Source organism: Brachyistius frenatus, unplaced genomic scaffold, assembly GCF_029030835.1.
Source record: "Brachyistius frenatus isolate BFR_SWC_R1_liver_20210118 unplaced genomic scaffold, ASM2903083v1 Contig_150, whole genome shotgun sequence".
NCBI lineage: Eukaryota > Metazoa > Chordata > Actinopteri > Embiotocidae > Brachyistius > Brachyistius frenatus.
In genome coordinates this window covers 472,247-494,127 of record NW_027210749.1, presented here as the reverse complement: position 1 = coordinate 494,127, position 21,881 = coordinate 472,247, and the positions used below count along the sequence as shown (strand labels likewise).

Here is a 21,881-nt window from a genome sequence, read left to right as displayed (position 1 = left end):
CGTTCACAAACCGACAGGTTTCAGGTGTTAAAGGCCTCGTAATGTGTTATATCAATAGCGGTCCTCACAGAGATGGAAAGGCTAACGTTCGTGTGTGTGAGACGACTGTCCGAAAAAAAATTAATTACTGTCGTCCAGCTTTTTAAAATGTGCCTGTTAATAAGAGCGGAGACATAATTAAATTTGGGGCCGAGCGACCTTGAGAATGAAAACATGATGGATCGCACACACACACACACACACACACACACACACACACACACACACACACACACACACACACACTGAATGTTACTGTACAAAAATTAAACGACTGCCAAGACAACTAAAACATTTGGGTTTTCATATTTACAGTCACCGACCCATGTTGGGACATTCACGGTGGTGAGGTCAGAGGTCAGAGGTCACAGCACTCAGAATACACACGTAGGTCTTAAAAAAACAAAAAACAACCAAAAAAAACACAGAATTTAATTTCCTGTCGTTCCTCGTCTCTTTTTGGGCAGTCGGAGGTCAGTCTTTTTTTTTTTTTGTACATTTTAATGATGTATTATTCCTTCAGGAAGCAGCATTGTCGTGCGTGTCATTTTTCTGGCGGGATGAAATATCCTCTCTGGTTTTAAGGACGAACACACTGCATTTCCTTCAGCGTCTTCTTTTTGAATTTGGTCGCCTAACAAACCGCAGCAAATTACATATTAACTTTCTTTTTCGCCGCGCTCGGCGCTCGTCTCGGCGACGGCGTCGACTCCTCGGCCGAAAAGCTCCCGTCTGAGGGAGCCGGTTGCCGTAAGTCATTTCTTCATACGTGACACGACCGACCTCCTCTCAAAGTACTTTATGAACGTAATCGGACGCATCAATCACCGCGAGGCGGCGAGGCCCGTGTTCCTCCTCCCCGGTTTGGAGTTAAATGGTCCTAAAGACTAATGAGAGAGCAGACTGAGCGTTTCCTCCGGCGGCCCGACGGATTAATCTCCTCCGTCACTGCTCAGTCAGTGTTGGACAGACGGAGCCATTATTCAGCTAAAAAAAAAATTCAATCACTGTTTCCATGTAAAACTGTTTTTTTTCCCTGAGAAGTTACCAGACCGAAGGGGAGAAGTTTAAACAATGAGTCTGCAACGAGGAAAAAGTTCAGACTTTTTAGTTTTTAATATCGTATTCACCAAACATGTGGAGCCCTAAAAGCAGCTTTCAACTGAACTCTGGAGCCTAATTTAGTAGTAAAAGAGCTGATGGAGAGTCGAAGAAGAGGATCGGACCACAGACTGGATATAAAAGTGGACGTAGCTACCGAAAAACGAAGCCGATGTGGGAGTGTCTTAAGCTGCAATACCATCCAGAACCACTAGGGGCCGGATCCACAGACTCCCATTCAACTCCTCACAAAATTTGAAGTCAATACATTTTTTCCAGTGTTGTCAGCTGAAGTACTTCTTGTCCATCTGAAATCAATCCCGTAATTAATTATAAACCAAAATGATTTTATTTTGTTAAATTTGATTGACTTCGTATTTCAAGTTGAATGTAGGTCTTTGGGAGCCCCTTGTGGCCCCTGGTGGTATCGCAAGTTTACGGCACTTCTGCATCCGCCGGAAGCTACGAACTCTTTTATCTCCAGTCTGTGATTACGAGTTCTCGGCCCAAATTAACCAGAAAAAACTACGAGTTGTTTTTATTTTGTATTATTTTACATGACAGGAATAAAGTGACTTCAGCACATTTACTTCTAGAAATTGAACATCGTTATTTCTCTTATTAGCACGTAAACACGGTGTGCTCGTAAAAATCCGAGTTTTGGAAGAGATTAAACCATAAAATTTGATCTGTTCAGAAGTAGAAACGACACAAACCTCAAAGAAGCGGCTGAATTTATGCAAAATGGACCAAAACTCGTAATGTGAATTTGATTTAATCTAAAAAATCTGAGTTTATTCTGGAAAAGTCAGTCAAAATTAAAAGAGCCATTTATTTAATCTTGCCATTTAACTTTTTTTAAATTATTATTATTATTATTATTAATCATTGTTAAATATTATTATGAAAATGCCTGCAGAATGTCCGTCCTGTGTTATTTGCTTTAAGCTCCAGTTCAAGGCGACGCACGCGATCGTTTCGCTGGGACGTTTTTATTTCTTATTTCCTCACGTGACCGAACGTCTGCGTGCCGTCGCAGCCGCTGACCGGCGACCGCTCTCAGTCCTGTGAGTCATCGGGAAAAGGTCAAAGGTCGTCACCGACTCAGGTCTCGGACACGAAAGGAAAAATTCAATTAACTGATTAATTAACTAATTAAATGACGTGTTTGTCAAGATCTGCATACAGATCGCCGAGATTTTAATTGTTATCACAGCGACTGTTTGATTTGAGGTCAGAGGATGTGTGTGTGTGTGTGTGTGTGTGTGTGTGTGTGTGTGTGTGTGTGTGTGTGTGTGTGTGTGTGTGTGTGTGTGTGTGACAGATGGCGGGTTAATGGAGGCCTCGTGCTGCTGACACTTCGGTCGATAACGGTATCGGTGTCCCAGTTAAGCCGACAAACGAGCAGATTATTGCGTCGCCTCGTGTCGGTGAACCGATCGATCAGTTTCCTCGTGTTTCCATCCATCAACACACACACACACACACACACACACACACACACACACACACACACACACACACACACACCTGACTCCTACCACCACGGTGTTAGTCTCCTCTCATTAGGTCTGCAGGTGTATCGTATCATTAATGACCTTAAACACACTGTTTCATCCACACTGTGCGTCAGTTATCCTGGTGGCCGTCGGTGGTACTACAACTTATTTTCTTTAATATATATTCTTGCAAATCAAAAAGTGACAGCAGCAGATTCTGTCTTATTATTGAAATGAAATCACAAATGCTAACGTACCAGCGGTCTCGTTAACGTGTGGAACTCAGGTGCTGATTTTTATTTGTATTATTTTTTTGTTCCTCAAAAATTTGACAATTTTGTTTTGACGACGCTTTAAATACTTCCTCTTGAAGGTTGTTCCTTCCTTTACCAAACGGGAACAGTCTCCCAACTTTTTGATCGTACCTTGTTCAAGAAAAACTCAAAAATTAGAATTTTTTAAAGTGTTCTCTTAAATAAATAAATAAACCAAGGTACTAAAATGATCAGTAGGTTGGTCAATAAAACCAAGAAGAAATATTCTTCACCACAGAACTTAACTGACAATTAATTCCCTCTGAAGTCATCAGCGGTTCCTGCAGACGAGTCACCTGATGCTCCTCAGCCCTCAGCGCTGTCTGACAGGACCGAACCTTTTTAAACGGTCGTCAGGGGAACCCGTCGCGGCCGGATAACGGAGGACTTCCTCCCCGCTTCTATTTAATAACCACGGGGGTCGATTTGGTTGCACCGCTGCTCTGCGGTCCCGCGGTCCCTGAACACATCAGAGCAGTAATGTTGGCAGATTGTCTCCCTAACAGTTCAGCAACCATTTGAATGCCCCCCCCCCCCCACACACACACACACACCTTTTTAAACCCCACTATGTTTGCGTCCCTCGTCCTATGACAGTTTAAAGAAGTGACAAATGGCCATTATTATGGAAAGAAGGTTACTTTTATACACGGCTCGCGGCGCCGGGGGGAAAGCGGGGGGGGCGCCGCCGGCCCCTCCATCACTGTCAGGGAAACTAATGATAAGATATCATAAGACACAGGACGGCCATGTTAAGATGGAGTGGCCTCCGCCGGCGGTTTTCATCAGCCGCCGCCCGTCGGCGCTTCAGCATTCATCTTGATTCTGCATCCACTCGCACTTATTTTGCTTCACACCTGCAAAAAAAACACACACCAAACACCTACCCCCCCGCCTCGCCCCCCCCCCCCACACACACACACACACACACATCAAACACTCACGGCGACTGTAGATTTTATAAGTGGACGAATCCGCTCGCGTGTTTTGAAATGAGCTAACGATGATGAAACGCGTCTTTTTTTTTATATTCTGCACAACTTCGCTGTTCGGTGACTGAAAGGAGCTGCTGGCGTGTCACACCGCGGACGGATTGATTGACAGGAGCGCTGAGTCAGGAGATATAAAAGTTTAAATGAAACCGTTTCCATTCAAAACAAATAGAAAACAATCAGAGATGAACTGCAGGAAATTAAAATCGTCTCCGTTAACGATATAAAAAAAATTAAAAAATCGAAGAGCTGATTTTCTGTCACTTTTATTAAACATAGATGAGTAAAATACACAAACATAAAACACACTAAGGAGTTTCCTCTTGATGCTACTTGTCATTCGTTCAGCTTATTAAGACTCAGAAGTGAAGCAAAATATCTATTATATCGACATCGTAAACTTATTTATTGTTTTACTGAAGTCTCGTCCTGTAAATATTTCAAAGAAAGTCGTTGCTACATTATCGTGGCCAATATTGTTTTTTTATTTTTAAAGTATTCAAGCATCGTGACCAATCAGCTGCCCGGTGTCGGGCCTCCTTTGCTGCGATTGGACGACTGGTGACGAGCGCCGCGTTAACATTTTTTAACTTTAGGTGACTGGAAAAAAAAAAACGCTGAATAAAATAAAACGGTCAACGCCTCGTCACGCTGCCGCCATTAATTACTATTATTATTATTATTATTATTTGTTATTATTAACTGCAGCGGTGGCGGAGTGTCGGACGGTTTTCGGTGCGAGCTGATTGGTTAAAATGAACGCGAGGTCGACGCCCAGTAGGAAGGAAGGAAGGACTGAGAACGATTCTATGGAGCGAAAAAAATTCATTCTCCAAAAATTTGACACAAAATTTTGGACGTCACTTTCCTCATGAAGGTTGATGATAATAATAATAATAATAATAATAATAATGAACTTTATTTACACCGACGCCGGGCAGCCGATTGGTCTCGACGCTTCCAGGTCGCGTGCGTCACCGCGCTGCGTTCAACAGGAACAAACTCCTGAACTTTCTGATCGCACCTCCGTATGCGAGTGAAACATGCCGAGTCAGCATTTATACTATTTAAAAGTGGTCCGACCTCTAAACAACCAGAAAACCCGAAGAGCGAAAGTGTGCAGGAAGTTTTTTAATGAAGCCCGATCGTCTCTGGACTTTTATCCGACGGTCGGATTAAGAGGCTCCGGTTTGTTGTCATTTGAAGCTTCCTGTGAATTAATTGAAAGCGTGTTCTGCTTTAAGCCCCGGAAGAAAAAAAAAACAAAAAACCCCCCAAAAAACACGTCGTTTTCACCGGACGATTCCCCCTCAAATCTCCAGCGCGACGGTTTCCGGTGATGTGTTTGAGGAGGATTTTGATTTAATTACGTCTCGCACACAGGAGCGCTTCTTAACATCAAAGTTAATTTCACAACAAAATCACGCGCTAATCTTCCCATAATTAAATCTTTATTTATTGGGCAGCTTTTGTTTATTCGGCGGCGAAGGGGAGATGAAGTTCTGCTGCAAATATATGCACAGACAGACAAAATAAAACCTCCTCCTCGTCCTGCTGGGAACAAAATGAACAGAAAAAGGAAGACGAGTGGACGGAGGTGCAGTTTGCAAAAGAGTTTATACGGAGTCACTAACTTTTATAGAATTAATCCAAATCCCACAATTCAGGGTTTTTTAAAGAAACATTTCCTTTGCTGATTATATGATAATAAAAGTCGGTGAATCTACAGTTCAGATCATAAATGTTCGAACAGTCTCGACATCTTTTTCTTCTTCAGGCTCCAAGACTCCAAACATGAAGCTCGAAATGAAGTTATAGATGCTACAATAATAATAATAATAATAATAATAATAATAATAATAAACTGTATTTGTGCAGCACCTTTCAATGCAAGAGAGTTAAAGAAGCAACCATCAAACAAACAGCTTCAACCCATCAGAAAATGTAAAGGTCGTCGGTTTAAAGCCGACAGTTTGGTTCCTTCTGGGAAAATCAGGAAAATTAGTCTTGATCAAACTCTTTTAGATTTCCTTGATTGTAAAAGAACACAATATTTATCGACCATCTTTTCTTAAAAGAAACATTTCCTCTGCTCGATGATAACCACAGATATGAAATTATAATGAAGATGTGGACAGTTAAAGCTTTTGGACGACGGCATGTTCAGTGTGATTCAACAAAAATAATAAAAGTTTCACGTCTCCGCTTCAATCTGAGCAAAGTTTACGTGAAAATATAACCTGAATCGTTCCCTCCGGGAAATCACCATCTTTGCATTAAAAAAAACAAAACAATCTGCGATATTTCAGCAATTTCACCACAACAATATTTTCGTAAACAGAATCTCTGCTGAAAGTATTTCGGCATAAAGTCGCCTTTATAAACGAAAACTCGCTTTATTTGCAAAAAAGTAACTGGTGATTTCCAATCTTCAAAGACTCCGCCCCTTTCTGCTCTCACCATCAAAACAAACCGCTGCTAGCTTAACCGGAAAAGAAACAGAACAGGAAGTGACGGGAGTTTGTGGGAAATGTGGTCTCATGAGTTTTCTACAAACTTCCAGCTGTAACAGACTGAACTTTATTTTTTTTGTGCAAATAATATGTTTTAAAAAGCATTTAAAGCTCTTGTTCTGACAGCAGAAACAATATTATAATAATAAAATAGTTCTGTAATTCGCAGCATGATTATCATCTCAGGAAGTGATTGTATTTTACTCTATCAGGTAGTTATGAAAAGTCTTGCTATTTCACGACAGTTTCCCACGAAAAAAAACTCACTTCAAACTTTACAAATTACCTCAAAATCATGGAGAAAAAAAAACTGCTGCAAAATCAAAACACATTTTGATTCTTAACAATCCCAGAAAAACTCCCGGAGAGAAAAAAAAACATTTGTGCGGTTCAGAAAAAGCTTTTTGCGAAGATTCAGCGCAAGAAGCAAAACACTTCGCCCGACTTGGACGATCTCGTGACGTAAACCTGCTGAAACACGCGACTCGTTTTTAACGTCGATTTTATTTCCATCCAGATCGCGTTGAAACTCAAGAGCCTCAAAATACACAAAAAAACGCATCTTCACCGTTTCTGGTTGTAAATGAATCGCTCGGCGGCCGGAGTTCGTAAAGCTGCTTTATTTAAATCGTCTCCGGAGTCTTTTTTTCCGTCCGGATCTGAAAGATGCCGTTTCCTCCCTTCACGGCGTCTCGTTACACTCTCGGACCAAAAACAACAACAACAACAACAACAACCTGCCGACGGCGCTGTGTAAAGAGCATTATTCCCTTTTCGCTCTGCGCCGCGTTCTGTCTTTATTATTGCATAACAGAGGAGTAACTACAACAGATTCATCCTCTCTAAACGACTTCCTTGTCGGCCCAAACTCTCCCTCGACGCTGCTGCTGCACCCCCCCACCCCCACCCCCCCGGTTTGATTAATGCTTCGCGGCCCAGCGAGTCTGAGGCGCGAGGGAGGGGGGGGGGCAATGTGACAAAACATCAGGACGGGAAAAACAAAACAAAACAAAATAAAGGGGTTGTGTAGAGATGGCTGGTGGGGGTTGTGGGGGGGGGGGTAGATTGTAGGATTGTACAAGGAGTGTCTGGTGTATCGGAAACATTAAGAATGTAATGTGCTATTACTCCGGGAGCCGCCGGCCGCCTTGCCTCTCGGGCTCGACTGATAATAGAGCGAGGGCATCAGGACTCGCCTGCCGCCGTCGAGGGTCCTCGACTCGCCCGCCGCCGTAATGCCGAGCGCTCCTCGGACTAAAATTGACATCGTCTGGAGAGCAAAGCAATCAGCCGAGTCGGCGTCGCCGGGCGTTTACATCTGAGCCCATCTCCCCGGCACGGCAAATCTTGACCTTAAAAGAAACCCGTTATTTCATTTTTATTCCAGACAACTCGGTGACTCCCCCGAAAGAACCGGCGGGAGGAGGGGTGGAGGCTGGAGGGTGGAGGAGGGTCGGGGGGGGGGATTTCCTGCAGGTGATCTGTGGGTTTAATTCACTGATTCTCCAATCTGTTTGCTCCTAATGCTGCCGAGGAAGAGGGGCGGCGGGAACACGGGAAAGGGGGAAAAAATAAAGTACGAGGGGGACGAGTTGATATACGATCCGACGGAGCCGCCGAGCTCCTGTTTTTCAGAGTAATGCTCCGGAGATCAGCGAGAGGTAAATGTGGAGGTGGGTCAGCGGTGAACTGAGGATCAGCAGCAACACCAAGCAGAAACACTTGTTAACTTATCGGATTTACCGGCAGCGGCAGGAAACAAAAAAGCCTTCAGCCCGACACTCTGCGAGGATGGAACATTTTATTCTCGAAAACAAAATATACAGAAAAACCTCGACTTCGACGCGCCTCCGCTCGTCTGAAAGCTGCATTTTTGCAGCAGCATTGAAGTTAATATCCAGCAGGAAAATCGTTACGCAATATTCAGTCGGTGCAGATGTTCGAATTCGTCCCATCCAGACTCGCTTATTGTTGTGGTTTGTTTTCAGGCTCGTCTTGTGTTTGTATGAAAAATTCTTTACGTGGTTCAGATATGCAATGAGTCCACACTTCATAAAAGACTGTCAACGTTAATCGGGCGACTACAAAGAAACTCAGAAAGAGAAGGAGACAGAAAAAACGAAACAACTACAAAGATAAAAATAATCCAGGATCAGATCCCAGATCAGATCCGGGATCAGGATCAGATCCCGGATCAGAGGGACTACGAGTAGTTTGGTTTCTGAGTTTCAATGGAAAAAGAAAAACACAAAAGAGAAACTTTCCAACCACAAAAAAAAACCCCACATATCGACCATTTACACTGTAAAAAAAACTGATTTAAAGTAAAAAAAATAATCTCAGCCTGGTTTTTAATATTAAAACAGTTTTTAATAGAAATGAATCATCATTCAACTAACGGTCCCTTTTTCCTGATGAACTTAAAATCTTAGTTTTTATTTGAGTTACTTTTTTAACGAGATACAACAAACATCTGTCGGTGAAACTTTGTTGGTTGTTTGAAACATCTCGTTTTCGTTTCTTATTTTCTCTCTTTGCTTCTTATTTTTTTGTTTTCTTTGTTTATTTACCTTTCGTACAACCGTTCATCCCAAAAGGGGTTCAAAAGCTTAAAAATACAATAAAAACAAGACTTAAAACAGTAAAACGGTTTTCTAGATTTCTCCTTCCTTTTTAAAAAGAGACTTTTTTCCCTCTCTTATGTCGGCTCGTGCTTCTCAAGGGGAAGTTGTGATTTGATGCTTTATAGATACGATTTTACGTGGCGATACAAGATCTTAAACGTCCGTCTTGACCTTTTGACCTCGGTTAAATTTCAGGATAAATGACTCGTAGTTTCCCCTGTGAGCCCGTTTTGTCTGATGTTTTTGCGCCGTCAGTAAACGCCTCGCGGCCGACTCGGTTTCGGCCTTCAGACTCGACGTGGCCTCTCCCTTCCCTCGTTTCCTCCTTTGGGGAAAACACCAGCAGCAGTTTCAGTGATTTCTCTCTAAGCGTCCCCACAAGTGCAGCAAATATCCTGTAAAACATCCCAGATCTCTTTTCTTTTTCTTTCTTTTTTTTTTTGGTCTCTGACGCGTCTTTTTAAAAAGCTCGGCGATCACCGGCCGCCATCCGCGGAGATGAGCTAATTAAATTGGTACTTTTTACAAGTCTTACTCAATAAATCTGAATAAATTAACAAGGCATTACTAAGGCTGCTACATTAAATTTGCATAGTGCATTTAATGAATATGCAACCACGAGTGGAAAAGGTCTGCCACTGTGAACCCCGGTGAATTAGCATAACTACTTCCAGCATGTTTCTTAAATAATGCTCTCATTTGCACATCACTGAGTTGGCTAATTCTGGCTTCGGCGAGGGCGGCCTCGTAATTAAAGAATCCCACTTTAATTTTTAATGAAGTTTATGTTACATCAATCCTGACAGTAATGAGGGCGACGTGGAAACAAAAAGGCTGCTAATAATTAAATTCACAAACCAGTTTGAGGGATAATAACTCCTGAGGAGGAATTACATGACTAATTATTAATTAAATATTCATAGTATCGGGCGGCGGCGACGACGACGGCGGCGGCTGCTTACAGCGAGCTGGCGGAGCCCAGATGCCAAACGGCTTTTTATCTGCGGAGGACTTGAGTGGATCATAACGGCGCTCCAGACTGCCATTAATTATAAAGACCCTAAAACAAAACCAAAAAGAAACCGTCTGTAATTGGTGCGGCGGTTTCACAGATCAGTCCGGGAGCTGCTGTAAATCTGCTTCAACATTTCCGCTCCGATTTATTTTTTTATTTTTTTGTTCGGCGGGAAGCTGCAGCTCGACCCCGTCATTTCTTTTTGCTTCTCGGGGAACAAAAACAGCCCGAATGGGATGAAATAGATTCACAGTTTCTGGTGTCGAGTGTCGTCAATAAAATACTGGCTGGTTCCTGCTGATACTTTAACCCCTTTCGACCCCGGAGGGTTTTATTCTTCATAATGTGGCCCCGTCCATGAAGAACCCTCCTGGTTCTCCGCGGTCCGACATGGATGCAGCTTTGTTTCGCTTCATTTCTGTTGCATCAGATTTGTTGGTTTGAGACGAGTCGGAGCGCCGAGGAAAAGGAAAAGCAGCCGACGAGCGCTCGGCATATTCGGCTCGATTTTATTTATGTGGCGCCAAATCAGAACGCAAGTCATCTGAGGGCGGTTACCGTGGTGATGTCCTGACAACAGAACCTCAAGACATCGTCCAGAGGAACCCGAGAAATGAAGACTTCCCGCATGAGAAAGAGCTGGAAGGAAAAACTCTTTTAACAGGAAGAAAAACTTCCAACAGCTGGAAGCAAAAACTCCGTGTACTCCTTCAAAATAAAAGCATCTCATGGAGCTAGTTGGAGGATAAATTGTGTTCAAGTTGTTACTCAACAAAGAGGAGACTTTGAAAGAATACAAAATATAAAAAAACACATTTACACTTTTATTCTCACTCTAAACTACATCATATTTCATAGTTTTGATGTCTTCTGTCTGACTCCCACGTAGGAAATAGTAAAAATAAAGAAATGTCTTTATTGTTGGATGTTGGTTGACTGTATATAAAAGTGAGACCGGTGTGCCTTCAGTTGCAATACCAGCGAGTGCCACTAGAGGTCGGCTCCAAAAAGCCTCCGGCTCCATAGACTCCCATTCAACTTCTCTCATCAAATTCAAAGTGAATAAAATGTGTCCGTCAGTTCTCTCGGTGTTGTTAGCTAAAGTCACTCCTTCTTATTAGTTTTCTGGAGGTCCATCTGAAAATAATCCCTCATTCATTAGAAAAGAAGATTCAAGAAGACCTGTTTTTGGGGGCGTGTCTGTGTGTCTGTTTGATTGACAGGCCTGTGGTGCAGTCAGGTTACAGCTTTCGGTGGGCGGGGCTTAGTGTCCTCAGAGATCGCGTTAGATCCCCCCGCTTGCTCTTCCACCTGCGTCCAAATATGGTCACTTCTGGCTCTAAAATATAAAAAAATCAGCGATGGCCCAAAATTTTAACACGAGACTTTTTTAACGGCGGTTCACGAAGCGACAGATTTTACTGCATGGTGCATTCAGGGAACCAGATGTTAGGCGTCCTGAGGTCACGTAAATGCGCGGCCCTGCCAGACGTTTGACGTTTCGTACGGAAGTGTCGAAGCTCTCCGGTCTCATCAGAGAGGACAAGTTTTGAAGTCATTACTTTTGAAAGTTAATTTCCGAGGTAACGAGTGCTGAGATCTCTTCCCCCGACAAAAAAAAAATAAAAAAAATCGTGGCGTGAGGAAGCTGCCGATCCTCATTACTACAAACATCCTCATCGCTCCTGCATTTAATTGAGCTGCAGAAATGCAAGATCAGGAGGACTCGGGGATGAATAAAGCGAGCGCTCCCCATCGGGTCCCACTCAGGAGCTATTGATGTTCCATAAATCCCAGTCAGGGAAGGAAATTTAATTGAGTTACAACACGCTGAATTACCTCGCGTCTAAATGGCACCCAGGTCCAAGCAAATGGAATAATTAGGGGCCCCGGACAAAATGTTATGGAGTGTTTTTTTTATCCCGAGCGACGCTCATAATATTTGTTGCGTGTTTGACGCGATCGGACGCATTTATGAAAGAAGCTAATTTGATAAGCAGGCCGAGCAGAGGGAGCACTTCAGACGCCGGGAATAACAGCTGCCTCGGCAGAAACCAGAGATCAGGGGCCTCATCGGGAGGTCCGGCTTAATCCTACAGATTCAACAACACGAAACACTTTCCAGTTTAACAGCGTGGTGTGTTCAGGGGTTCACCGTCAATGTGTTTTAATTTATTCTGTCAAACTAATGATGTCAAATCAGAAATAATGAGACACAAATTTATAATTATGAGAAAAAAATTACAATTATGACACAAAAACTTCCAAAATGATGATAGAAAAGTTTCAAATGAACCAACAACAGAAACTCTACTGTCCTACAGTTGTTACAGGCAGTGAACTCACCACAGAAATCAACTCAAATGTCAGTTTTAAAATTTCTTTAGTTTTTTTAGTTTTCTTTTGTGACGTTATTAAACATTAAAATGGGACCAAAACAGCTGCTTGCAGGAAAGAAGTTACAGATTAAAAATGAGAGTAAAGACAAAAGTCCAATTAAGATGCAGCATCAGGCACAATTTGAAGAACAATAAAATATCCGTTACAGCTGCTGTGGGTCGTTTCCGGCCGACGTGGACGTCGTCTCCGCGGTGATGAGGCGGAGCATCGGCAGCCTGGCGGAGTAATAATCTGTCAACGAGGCTCTTTAACGAGCACCGACGCCTCATTCGCTGCTCTTCAGACGCTAATCGCCTCACTAATTGGCAGCTCTCCTGAAAGGCCGCCCGCTCGTTTACTCATCAGCCTCCAATTTGCTTAATCAGCGGTTTAATTGAAGTAATCGGCCTCCTGAACACGAGCGGAGCCACTGCAGCGTGGCAGCCGAGCCCCCGCAGACGCTGGCGGGGAATCGAAACGGCGACCTCGCCGCTTAAAACCAGAACCTGGGAAGTTTTCACATGACCTTTGACCCTCAGATGAGATCACATGTCAGCTCTTGCGGTGTTATTTATTTATTTATTTTTTTAGGCGAATGTGACCAATTAAACACAAAGGAAAAATAAAGTGTTTTTGATCCTGAAGAAGAAAATCATGCAGGCGGCTGAAAGTGGATTAAATGAAGCAGCAGCAGATTGTGGTGAGACGAGATGGCGGTAAATCACACAAACTGCCACTGAAGACAGGAGGGTGTTCTTGACCTTTGACCTTTTAGCTCTGAGTGTTTACACGTCCAGCTTCAAACATGGAGACCAGAAGAAATCTGAGTTCACTGCCTGTAATAACTGTAGGAGAGGAGAGTTTCCGTGGTGAGTTCACTGCCTGTAATAACTGTAGGAGAGGAGAGTTTCCGTGGTGAGTTCACTGCCTGTAATAACTGTAGGAGAGGAGAGTTTCCGTGGTGAGTTCACTGCCTCCTCTCCACTGTGTTCAAACAGTGTAATTGAGTGATTTACATTGTTTTGAATTCTTCTCTAATGGAGCTCGGGGTGGGGGGTAACGACCATGACACGTTCACTGGCACCCATTCATTTATTTCCTAATAAGGGCCTGGCGTTGAAGGGGGGTCGGGGGGAGGGCATCATTAATCCGTCACAAATTGGCGCCTCGGCGGCTCGATGATGTCGACGTGAGATGAATATTTGGAGCCAAATCGCAGGTCCAGGTTAACGAGCGTGATGTTTGATACCTGAAACGCCCGGCTTGTTATGTGTGGTCGCCGACGGTTACCAGCACGATCCAAAACAAACCAAACACGTTTAAATTACGCAGGAACAGAAATCATCTCTGCAGCAGACGAATCTTTGCTGAAGAAAAAAAACAACGACAAACTGGATTTATTTCCTCGACAGTCAAAGACAAACAATCGATGAGCTGCAATACCAGCGAGTGCCACTAGAGGTCGGCTCCAAAAAGCCTCCGGCTCCATAGACTCCCATTCAACTTCTCTCATCAAATCCAAAGTGAATAAAATGTGTCCATCAGTTATCTCGGTGTTGTTAGCTAAAGTCACTCCTTCTTATTAGTTTTCTGGAGGTCCATCTGAAAATAATCCCTCATTCATTAGAAAAGAAGATTCAAGAACACCTGTTTTTGGGGGCGTGTCTGTTTGATTGACAGGTCTGTGGTGCAGTCAGGTTACAGCTATCGGTGGGCGGGACGTAGTATCGTCAGGTTTCCAATCAGATCAATCAGATCCACCGCTGGCTCCTCCCCCAGCTCGTGGTCACTTCTGTCTGAAATGTGAAACTAAAAGATTTTACCGAAGGTCCTCGTAAATACAATAAAAAAACAAGTTGAACTTTGGACTTTTTGTGAAGTGAGGCCATTTTGTTTGACGAAGTTTTAAAATCGTTGTTTCAGTTTCTTGGTTTCAGAGTTCGGACCAGAACCAATTTTAGATTCAGGATTTAGGGTCCTGATAATGCATTATGTTAACGAGGGTCCTCACAAAGACAGCCAAACAAACACACACGTGTGTGTGTGTGTGTGTGTGTGTGTATATGTGTATGAGGGGGGAGAGGGGGGGTCTCCCTCCTCTGAGTGCAGTTGAAGTGTCGGTGGATGATGAGGAGCGTGCTGAAGAGCCGCTACCTCACACTCTCACACACACACACACACACACACACACACACACACACACACACACACACACACACACACACACACACACACACACACACACACACACACACACACACACACACACTCTCACACACACAAACACACACACTCACACACACACACACACACACACAACACACACACACACACACACACACTCTCACACACACACACACACACACACACACACACACACACACACACACACACACACACACACACACACACACACACACACACACACACACACACTCTCTCTCTCTCTCACACTCACACAGTCACTGATGGTAGTTTTGGTGTAATATCGGATGTTTGTGACCATGTTTGAAGGGAAATTGTGATTTTCTTTTTTTTCCTGATGTTTAATAGATTAAAATGTTAAACAATATAAAACGTTATATTGAATCTTGGACAATCAGTTTTGACAATAATCAAATATATTTAGCCAATAATACTCCAAATATAACAATCCATCTTTTCTTGGGTCTTTTTAAAAAGGTCTTTTAATTTTGAGTTGAATTGGAGACAAACTTTTATTCTTTGTGGAAAATGGAAGAAAAACAGTTTTTATTTTTTATAGACCCGTTTTTACGTACATATTTACGTAACTTTAACTTTCTTGTTTTCATAAAAAACGTTTGCAAACTTAGAAAATGTAAAAACACACACGACCGATAAACACGAACTCGTCACATCTGATACAGAAACACAGAAAAAACATGTTTTTATAGAAGAAATATGAACTTCTAGAACTACTTGTTTAATTTATCGAAAGAACTAAAGCATAAAATGAAAATATTCGGACAGAAATATGCAAAAAATATAAAAGTCTCTTATTTATGTCAAAAACAAAATGAAACAAAAATAACGTTTGTTTTAACTGATTTCAACGCCGGCTTTAAAACAATAACTGGATTTTCTGAGGAGAGTCGGTCCTTCACTGCAGAGATGTAAAATAACGCCTGTAACCATGGTAACTGTACTCTGACGATGAGGAGGAGGAAGAAGGCGTCTCAAGTCTCCTGAAGAAAAAAAAAATCTGATTTATTTCATGTTAAAAAATCATCGGCCTGCTGATCAATATTATTATTATGATGATGATGATGACAAGATGTTTGTGTAACAATCACGATAATTGTCAACAGTAGAAAAATGACAGGCCGCGTTTAATTCAATGCAGTAAAACTTTATTGATCTCTGTGACGACAATCAGAAAAACTTTATTCAAAATATTTAAAACTTATTTATTAATCAATAAACAACACGATCTAAATAAGCTCAGTAAATGTTTGATATTATAATTTGAACTGCGTAAATTAGGGTCGCAGCTCTCCGATTGGCCGCTGAGGAACCAATCAGAACGCTTCAGCAGGACAGAGACGCTTTCATTGGCTCCTGAGCAAATATTTACATTTCAACAAAAATGGGTGTTTTTGTTTTACTTATTTGACCAAAATCACTGCTGCAGATGACAAAAATATAAACCGATTAATTACATTGACAATTCATCAAAAATGTATCGTTGATACTTTAAATACAATTTATTGAGTAATGAGCTTAATGAGTCGTTTAATAATAAGTAATTAGATCAGAATTAATTGTCTGATTTTTGTAGACTTACAAGACAAAAGAATAAAACATTAATGTTTTTTTCCCAACATAAAAATCAAAACTTCAGCATGAAATCAGAAGTTTTCTACTTTCTTCTAAAATCTCACAAACGGCATCATAAAGAAAAAAGAAAGAAAAAAGAAAAGAATAAAAGAAACAATAATTAATGTTGTTTATCACAATTAAAATTGTATCAACGAATTTTACTTCAGCCAGAACAAATAAATTATAAATAACGCAAAAACTGAACTAAAAGAAAACGTCGAGAAATTTTTACATTTAACAAAAACAGCAAAAATAACATCTGTGAAAATCTACAGCACCATTTTTTTTAATGTTCTTTCTTTATATTTTATTTGAATTCATGTGAGCAGAACATCAATAATTACAAAATGAATTAAAACCAAAAAGACAATAATTCAGACATATGAATGATGTACTAAAAACACAAAAAAGCAGAGTTTTAATAATAAAGTAATTTTTTTTCATAAATAACAGGCTGTAAAAGAAGCAAAAGTGATGATGTTATTGTTATATAATGGTGTTAAAGCCTCTCAGTCGAAACGTGTCTCTCCGTCACATTATCAGCTCACAGGGTCAAAGGTCAGACGTGTGAAAGTGGCTGTTTGGTGTCACCCCTCTCCCCCCCTTCTCCCCCCCTTCTCCTCTGGGAATATTAAAGCCTTCAGCTCCTCCACTTTAATCCTCCCTCGGCTGCAGTTTAACTCATCTGATCACAGCCGACACAATAAAACACAATAAAACACAATAAAACACAATAAAACAGGAGCTGCGGCACGCACACACACAACTAATGTTTCTGGTAATAAATGAAATAATATACGACCGACTTATAAAACCGAAAACTGATTTAACGCTGCAGTTTTCATTTTTTTAAATGTTGCTTACTGAAACAACAAAAGACACATTACTGTTTATTGATTGTCTTGTAAATCTATAAAAAAAATCACGTCAGTTAAACTATCAACTAATAATCCAACGACTCTCACCCTTAATTAAATGACTTACTAAGCAAATATGATCAATCTCATCGATTAATTATAAAAAAGAAAAAAAAAATCAATCTGGCAAACATTTTATTATTGTTGTAATATGGTGATAATTCTAATTATAAAAGGCTAAGTGACAACAACTACATAATACATATCATAATAATACTTTATTTTCTCAATCCACTTATAAAAGCTAATAAATCAAAGTTAATTCATTCTCGTTCTGCTCGTTAATTCTGAATAATTAAGATTTATAAAAAACCTATTTAACACATTTAATAAAAGCAGATTCAACTAAAACTAAAAGAAAAACAGTTTTAGATTTTTTTTTTAAAACGACTCAATAAAAACCTGAAACGTTGTTTTTCAATCTTCTCCTCCAAATAGAAAAGATCCAGGTTGAATTTTGAGCATAAAATAGGAATAATTCCTCCAAAAAAGCAATCCTTAAATAAAAGAAAAAGTGATCACAGGTTAACGCGCCAAATTTGGAAGAACATGTAAAGTTGATTTTAGCGTTCGTTTGATGTGAAGTCCGACAATCATCAATGTAAATGTGGAGGAACCGACGAAAAACATCAAATTCAGTTCATTTTCTCGTGATTTAATTCATAATGAAGCTGCGTGTAAATTTAACTGTAAAGTAATTTGAACTCTTTTTTTGCTGTTGCTTGTTTAAGATGTTATTCTTCCGTAAATTGTTCTCAGAAATGTCTCATCTTTCATCATCTCCTCGTGAGTGATAACCCGGGTCGGGAGGATCAGTGCGCGTGCAGCAGCTTGTCAAGAGGGGAAAAAAAAAACGACATAAAGAGAAATAAAAACAAATTAAAGCCGCTCAAACAGCAGCTCTCAGCGGCTCTATTTGTCAGTGCAAATTGGTTAGAGGCCCCCCCAACACACCCCCTCTAAACACACACACACACACACACACACACACACACACACACACACACACACACACACACACACACACACGTGCGTAAAATGTTGCCAAAGACGGCGTACCTCCACGGAGCGCAGCAGCGCGCGCGGCTCCGGCTCGCGCCCTCCCCGACAGCCGGGCTCCTCTGATCGGCTCCTCTCGGCTCTGTTTGCCGCCGCGGCTTCAAATGAAAATGACTTGTGTTGGCTCAGTGCGTCCATGTAAATACGTGTAAATGAAACCACATCGTGCCCCCACCCACCCATTCGCCCCCATCCCCCCCCGCCTCCTCCCCCTGAGCCCCCTCCCTCCCTCCTGGCTGTGATCATGTGATAGTGAAGAAGTGGCCCATTAATGAAGCTCCTCTCCGGGGGTCTTTTCTGCTCCTGTCACCGCGGTCCAGAGCGCACACGGGACAGATCTGGAGAGGGACATGGAGGAGGCAGCAGCAGCAGCAGCAGCAGCCGCTTAGCGCAGCTCAGCAGCGGGGCAGGAGGAGGAGGACGGGACACCGTGCTGCACCTGCCGGGGAACCTGCAGCGGGCAGGCGGGGTGGGGGGGGGAGGGAGGAGAGGAGCGACCGGCTCGCTGCCGCTTCAACTTTTCCTCAACTTTTAAATGCGGAGTTGTAACTGCGCGTAAAACTCGGAGCCATGCGTGCCAAACACCAGGCGGGGTTCCGTCGGTGCGCCACGGCGCTGTGAAAGAGTTGGGAGCTGAAAAGTTTCTGAAAAGTGAGGCCGATCTTTTCCTGCAGACTCGAGACTGAACTGATCCCGGCTCGGTCCGGTCCAGTTCAGCGCCTCAACGATGCCTCGTCCGGGGAGGAACACTTACAGCGACCAGAAGCCGCCCTACTCCTACATCTCCCTCACGGCCATGGCCATCCAGAGCTGCCCGGAGAAGATGCTCCCCCTCAGCGAGATTTACAAGTTCATCATGGACCGGTTCCCGTACTACCGGGAGAACACGCAGCGGTGGCAGAACTCCCTGCGGCACAACCTCTCCTTCAACGACTGCTTCATCAAGATCCCGCGCAGACCGGACCAGCCGGGGAAGGGCAGCTTCTGGGCGCTGCACCCGAGCTGCGGCGACATGTTCGAGAACGGGAGTTTTCTGCGGCGCCGGAAGCGCTTCAAGGTGGGCAGCATGCAGGCCACGGACCCGCTGGGCCCCAGCAAGCCGCAGGACGCCGCCCACTACCTGCAGCAGCAGGCCAAGCTGCGGCTCAGCGCGCTGCACGCCGCCGCGCACCTCCCGCAGATGCCGGCCGGATACAACCTGAGCTCCGTGTCGCAGCCGTCCAGCTTCAAACACCCGTTCGCCATCGAGAACATCATCGCCAGAGAGTACAAGATGCCCGGCGGGCTGGCGGCCTTCTCCGCCACCGGGTACCCGCTGCACAACCAGCTGGCCCCGGCCTGGCCGCACATGTACGGCTCCGGGATGATGGACACCGGCGCCCCCATCTCCATGGCCGCGAGCGACTACTCGGCCTACGGCATGCCGCTCAAGTCCATCTGTCACGGCGGGCAGACTTTACCGGCCATCCCGGTGCCCATCAAACCCACGCCCGCCTCGGTACCCGGCCTGCCGGGGCTGCACGCACACTTCCCGGCCTTCCTCGCGAACTCGCCCCAGTCTCTGAGCCCCACCTCCCCGCAGACAGCCACCGGTCAGAGCAGCCCGGCGGCGCCCGGAGAGGCGCTGTCCTCCTCGGCGTCCGCGGCACTGCAGTCCGCGGTGGCGGTGCACTGACGGGGAGTCTGACTCTTCTTTTTTATATATATATAAAAATATATATATGTATTCATATATATATGAATAAATAAAATTGGAAAAAATAAACTCCTTTAAAAACTTCTTCAACTCCAAAGCAGCGTTTTCATCTCCAGAGCGCGAGGACGAGCTTCATTTTTATTTTCTGAGAAAGAAAACAGCAGGTTGACCTCTGACCTTCCAGTCAACAAACAAAATGATCTTCTCACTTTTACTTGCAGTTGTGTCAGAAGCTAATTTTCCTCTTTACATTCCTCCACATTCCTCCGCATCAGACTGACTGAGTTTCACAGCTCCAATGGATCCTGTGGTGACAAATTATCCGGATCTTTTGTGTTTTGAAGCCTTTTCTTCTCCGGCTGAAAGAAAACTCTCAGATTAATGACTCCTTAAGATGTTTGGTTTTTTCCTTTTTGAGCCTCTTTGCTGTTTCTTTTCGGCTCCAGAAACAAAAAGTTTTAAAATCCAAAAAGGAGGTTCAGAGTTTTGTTTTTTGTTTTTTTCTTCTTTATTGAAACTTCGAGAAGGAAAATCTTCTTAAAAAAAAAAAAAAAAAAAAAAAAAAAATGCAGCCAAGCTTCTGGTAAACCAAATATTCCCCCCGTCATTTTTTAAATTTATTTTGTAATAATCAAATATGAACAATCACAGAGAAAAAGAAAGATGACCTTAAAATCATATATTTATGTCAGAGGTTCTGCACAGTTTAAAAAAGAAAAAAAAAACACGAGATATTTGACCATGAATGCAACGATCGACGTCTCTGATGCACTTTTTAAAGAAAAAAAAAAAAAAGGAAAACTAGATGTTTTTTTTATTCCGTGTAGCTGGCGGCCGTGTTGGTTTTTAATTTAAAGTTTTGGTGTTCAAACTGACCCGCTGTCTGTGTATTTGTACTGCTGCATGCTCCTCCTGTCTGAAAAACAAAAAAGAGAAATAATCCAGTGTTTGTACGTTTTATTTTATATTTTTAATTTTATGGGGCATTGAAAAAAAGCATGAACATGAACAACGGGCTTTTTATTCCCTGTGCTGTGTCTGCTCATCCAGATCCATTAAAGAAACCTTCATGGGGAAAAAAGAAAAAAATACATCAAATATATCCGGTCTGAGTCATTTCCTCCCGATTTACATGTTTAAACAACTTTTAATTTGTATTCAGTCGTTTCATTTTTTTGGAGACTTCAGCATTTCAGAGGGAAATATTGTTTTTATTGCATTTTGTTTAACAGCAGGTTTTCAAAAGTTTCTTTTTAAAATAAGAAAAACATCAGATTTACTTTCTAAAAGTTTTGCCTCCAACTTGATGTTTTTCTTCCTTTTTCAGTCCCAAACTCTCATTCGTATCATTAACTGTCATATGACAACAATATTTATATTTTGTTATAAATATTTCACCATATTTGCTTGAAAAATGACTGAAACAAGCATTTTTTTAATTAAATTTTTGTACTCCACTGACCCATTTTTTTCCGCTGCTTATCTACCTCCAGGTTGCATTAAGTTAATTGCTTTGCATTAATCTAATTAGCACTAATAGACTTGATCGATTATAGTGATTTAACACATGAAGACAAAAACATTAAAACACAGTTAAAGCTGCTCAGGATTTATTTCTCTTGGCATCTGGAAATATGATGAATCAACACATTAATGCACGTTTCTTTTCCTGCTTTAACAGGTGTTAAATTTAATACGTTGTCATATTTAAAAAGTCTGAAAATGAACCTGCAGTTATTTTGTAGATTGACATTTTTACCAAAACACGACTTTTCAGGGAATTTGAGCCCTCGTTGGTCTCGGACACTTAATTTTCTCAGACCTGTAATTATGTAAAAAAAAACTGCTCAAATACATCACTGTAAAATATGGAAATATAAAGAAAAAAACTCA

General features: G+C 42.3%; 1 protein-coding gene across 1 annotated transcript; it reads left to right on the top strand.

Moving 5' to 3' along the window:
* The first annotated feature begins 18,617 nt into the window (after window positions 1-18,617).
* Window positions 18,618-21,547, top strand: LOC138631197 (forkhead box protein B1-like). The gene has a single exon (XM_069716004.1). The coding sequence runs from the start codon at window positions 19,020-19,022 to the stop codon at window positions 19,965-19,967; it is 948 nt and encodes a 315-aa protein (XP_069572105.1). The 5' UTR covers window positions 18,618-19,019; the 3' UTR covers window positions 19,968-21,547.
* Window positions 21,548-21,881: the final 334 nt, after the last annotated feature.

What these genes read in the sequence shown, in the direction of transcription:
- LOC138631197 (XM_069716004.1), top strand. Translation starts at nt 19,020, where the DNA reads ATGCCTCGTCCGGGGAGGAACACTTACAGCGACCAGAAGCCGCCCTAC.